This window comes from Monoraphidium neglectum (genome assembly GCF_000611645.1).
Source record: "Monoraphidium neglectum strain SAG 48.87 unplaced genomic scaffold scaffold01716, whole genome shotgun sequence".
Classification (NCBI taxonomy): Eukaryota; Viridiplantae; Chlorophyta; class Chlorophyceae; order Sphaeropleales; family Selenastraceae; genus Monoraphidium; species Monoraphidium neglectum.
The window spans coordinates 8,505-12,735 of NW_014011912.1; the positions used below are offsets into that span (position 1 = coordinate 8,505).

Genomic DNA, 4,231 nt, shown 5'->3' on the forward strand with positions numbered 1-4,231 from the left:
TCCCGCACGCACGCCGCGGCGGCGAGATCCCGGCGCGATCATGGCGCGATCCGGGCCGCCGCGGGCCGCCCGGCTTCCGTCCGTATTTTTAGGGGCGTGCATATGCATCCTCTTTCCGCGCCGAATTTCTGTGCCGAATTACAGGCCTTGGGGGGCGGATTCGGCTATGCCCTGGGTCGCTGAGCCCTAAGCGGGCACTGCGCCGTAACTACTAGAACCGTAACCAGAAGCTCTCACGTAGCCCTCGCGCCCGGAGGGCGCGGGGCGGGCCCACAGTGTGAGCTCCAATCCCGGTGCGGTGCCGTGTGGCGCAGGGGTGTGATCTGCCCGCTAGGTCGCGGGCCGGGTCGCTGGGGGCCGGGCGTCTGCCCGCTAGGCGCGGGCAACGGTTTTGAGGGGAGCGCAGTCCAGGGGTGCGGAGTGGGAGGGGGCTGGAGGAGAGGGGGGCGCAGGGAGCGGACGCTGTCGGCCGGGCTTGGAGATCACTAGGTCCCGCGTAGTAGAGAGGGTGGGGGGTGGGGAGGCGAGTCTGCAAAGGAGCGGCCTGCCCACCAACAAGGAAAGTCCTCCTAGAGAAGAGGGGTGGGGGGTGGGGGATGCGACTCTGCGCGGCAAGCCCCAGCGAGCAAATTGCCCGGAGCGCTGCAGCGGCGGCGCGCAGCGCGGCGGCTGCGCGAGCACACCACCCCCCTGCGCTGGCGTCTCAGCGGCCCGAGGTAGAGAGCACTGAGAGTTGCCTATTTATGAAGACCGCGAAGCCTGTATCGCGCGCGCTGAATGAGTCCCACGCAGCCCCCTCGACCAACATGCGCGGTCTGCGTTCGACGGGTGAGAGCCGTCGACAGGCTTCGTGAAATAGATAATATATACAGATAACGACGTCTGAACACGTAGGGGCCCGTAGAAAGGTGTCTGCGATGATTCGCGATAAAAAAATGCTGTCGCCCCGCGGGGAGTGTGTTGCCGCTGACGGAGCGCGGAAGGAGATCTCCGCGGTCCCAGAAATTTTGAAAATACGTAGCGATCCCATCGCACCCGGGGAGAGCGTCTCCCGCGGCTTCCGGCGCGCGCGCGCGGCGCGGCCGCGGCGGCCTCCCGGGCCAGCAGGGGCTCTTCGGGCCTCCCTACACGGAGTTTTAGACAGCAGAAACGTAGGCCTATTTCTGGAGGTCGTCTGCGAGCGGTTCACCCTTGGGACGGCTAAGCCGCCGGCGCGCGCGCGCGCAGAACCTCAAAACGTCGAGCACGGGAGAGCACCGGGATTGGAACTAAGCAAAGTCAACAGCAAATCACTGGCAGGTACCATTCTGAGAACACAAAGCACTGGCACCGTTGCATGAGCTGACTCAGACAGCATGCATTGGTTGAGGGCTGGATTCAAAAAACATCGCAGCAATGTGGTGGACTGCACAAGTGGATTGCATATCTGCGCTGTATATGTGGACTGTACATGCGGACTGTACATGCGGACTGTGCTCGTGGACTGTACGTGCCATCGATGTCCCCACTCAAGCTGCAAGCTGTATGTCTGCACTACGCTCCCACAGCCACCCCTCCATCTTCCGAACCGCTGCTGTCTAAATTACGAGTGCTGCGCCGCGTGCGCCGCGCCACCTTCTTGCCCGCAGCCGGCGGCGCCGGCATCGCCGCGCCTCCGCCCTCCTGCGCATCCCCTTCCCGCGCCGCCGCCGCCGGCGCGGCCTTGGCGGCGGCCGCCTCCGACGCCCGGAGGGGCGGCGCGGGCGCGGTTGCGCCGGCGGCCAGCTGTATGGACGCGGCGCCACCCCGCTTGACGACGACGTCGATCGCCGCAAATGTGTCAGTCACGACTGCGCGGGCGAAGCGATGCGAGTGCGGACGGCGTTGTGGACTGGTCAAGCGTACACAGTGGCAGGCGCGTTTTGGTGGCCAGGCTGGGTGCACGCCAGCAGGCCGTGTGGTGACCTGTGTAGGTGGGGGGAGTGCGCTCGGCACCGGCACGCGCCGCACTAGGCCGGACCATGAAACCGTTTGACAGAAGAGCTCCGGCGTGGAATTGCTCCCGCAGCCCCGCGGGCCCCAACGACCGCGGTTACAAGGCAGCCCCAGGCAACCCGCAAGGACATCACCGACCCCCCCTCCCCCCCCCCCAACGACACAGCCCCCAGTTTGGGTACTGAGGGCCACACGCCTCGGGGTGGCGGCCGGCCGCACGAATGTCATTTCTGCGCAGGTTTTTGCCCCTCCCAAACCCTGGCGGCGGCCCCTGGACACCCACATGAGTGGGCCTGGCCGACCACGATCTTGGAGGTGTGCGGCAGGCCGGCCAGCAGCGCGGCCACGCGCGCGCAGCCCTCCCCATCAAGCTTCTCCAGCACCTGGAATGGTTAATTAATTGTTGGGTGGGATGGTTGTGCATGATTGATGGTTATGCATGATTGATGGTTGTGATGGTATGGTATGGTTAGTAGATGAGTTTGATTAATTTAATAATGATTGCCTTATTGACAGGCGGGTTGAATGGGTGGCTTGCGGATTGGCATGGTAGTTTGGTGGGTTGCTTGTGAGCATCTTGTGGGTTCAGCAAAAGCAGGTGCAGGGTCAACGCGATGTGCGCCCGCACGGTCAGGACACACATCGCTTGCGACGGCGTACCACCGGCGCACAGCCGAGCCCTCACGCAGGTGGGGTGCTCCCAGAGCTTGGAGCGCCCCGCTGCACCACCCCGAGACGCCAGGCAGCGCAAGCCGCCACGATCAAGGTCCCGGCGCCGTGGTGGGCGGCAGCCCCTCGACCAAAAATATGGGATGTTTGCTGAGCAGACATCAATCACTCGTCACTAGTGACACCCAGCAGCCCTATGTCAGGAAACCCCACACCTCACCACTGCTTTGCGATCACCCACCCCCACCCTTACAGACCATAATAAGGGACGAACCCCTCGCCCCCAACCACCTCGGGGATTGCGCGATGGAGCGCCTCCGACCCCCCATTGCAAGCCCCTTGCGCCACCGGGCCAGACCCACCCACCTCGTCCAAAATGAGCAGGTTACTGCTCAGCCGCCCCCGAGCCGCCGCCACCTGCGTGAACGCCAGCGCCAGCGCCAGCGCCGCGCGCTTGCGCTCGCCGCCGCTGAGCTGCTCCACCGCGCGCTCCCGCAGCTCCCCGTTGGCCGCGCGGACCTGCGGCGGCGGCGGGGCGCGGCGTGGCGGGGCGGACGCGCGCGCATGTGGGCGGGCGGCGCCGCGCCGCGTGACAGGTGCTGGGGTGCAGATGGCACGAGCGCTTTCTGCGCCACAGCAAGGCTTCCACGATGGTATCATAATGGGGTGGGCTTGTGCATTGGTCCAGACGCCTCAGCTGTGGTACGCTGCAAGGAGTCGGCTCAGATCACGTCAGATCGGATCGCTCTGCTTTGATGACATCACGCCTGGTCGCCCAAGATCACACTTCAGGGGCGCGCAAGCGCGTCTCGCCCTTTGACCGACCTTGACCACTTTGATGATCTCCTCTTTAGTGCGCTCCTCTGGATACAGGGAAGACGACTCCAAAACCCCCTCCTCCGCCACACCCTCGTCCGCCGACAAGCCCGCGCCCGCGGCCGCCCGCCGGCGCCCCGCGGCCCGCTTCCCGCCCGCCGCCGACGCGACCGCCGCGGCGCCGACGCCGCTGCTGCTGCCCAGCTGGCGGGTGGCGCGTAGTTCCAGGGCCATGCCTGTGGCCAGCTGCTGCAGGTGGTCGCTGGTTTTGGCCTGAAGCTCCCCCAAAAGGCCCTCCAGAACGAATGAGGGGATCCCTGACCGCCCGAAAGCGGAGTCCACCTCTTTCAGGACCCGCGCCGCCGCCTCCAGCCCCGCCCTCCGCGCCGCCGCCGCGCCGAGCGCCTCGCGCTCGCTCTCTGCTCGCGCGGCGAGCCGCTCGCGCGCGCGCGTCATCGGGTTGAGCGCCGTCGGCGGGACCGCGGCCGCGGCGCGCGCCGCAGAAGACAGCGCGTCCGACGCCGCCTTTGCGGCTTTTGCCCAGGGCCCATCAAGCTCGCGCAGCATCCCGCTCGGGTCCTCCGCGCCGCCCGCCGCCGCGGCGCCCCGCGCGGCCGCCTCGGCCGCCGCGTCGCGGCGGCGCTCCCACTCGGCCTCCAGGTCGCCCCTCAGCCCCTCCCACCCGTGCTGGCGCTCCATTTCGGCGACGAATTGGATGGGAAGCTCTGAATCCCGTGCCACCTTCTGCCGCGCGTCGCGCAGCGCCTCCGCC

At 66.9% G+C, this 4,231-nt stretch overlaps 1 protein-coding gene across 1 annotated transcript; it reads right to left on the reverse strand.

The window, feature by feature from the left end:
* Nucleotides 1-1,533: 1,533 nt before the first annotated feature.
* On the reverse strand, nucleotides 1,534-4,158 carry MNEG_8807 (hypothetical protein; the record flags this gene model as incomplete). Its single annotated transcript, XM_014042723.1, has 4 exons — nucleotides 1,534-1,829; nucleotides 2,258-2,357; nucleotides 3,010-3,162; nucleotides 3,469-4,158. The coding sequence occupies 4 exons, from the start codon at nucleotides 4,156-4,158 to the stop codon at nucleotides 1,534-1,536; spliced, it is 1,239 nt and encodes a 412-aa protein (XP_013898177.1).
* Nucleotides 4,159-4,231: the final 73 nt, after the last annotated feature.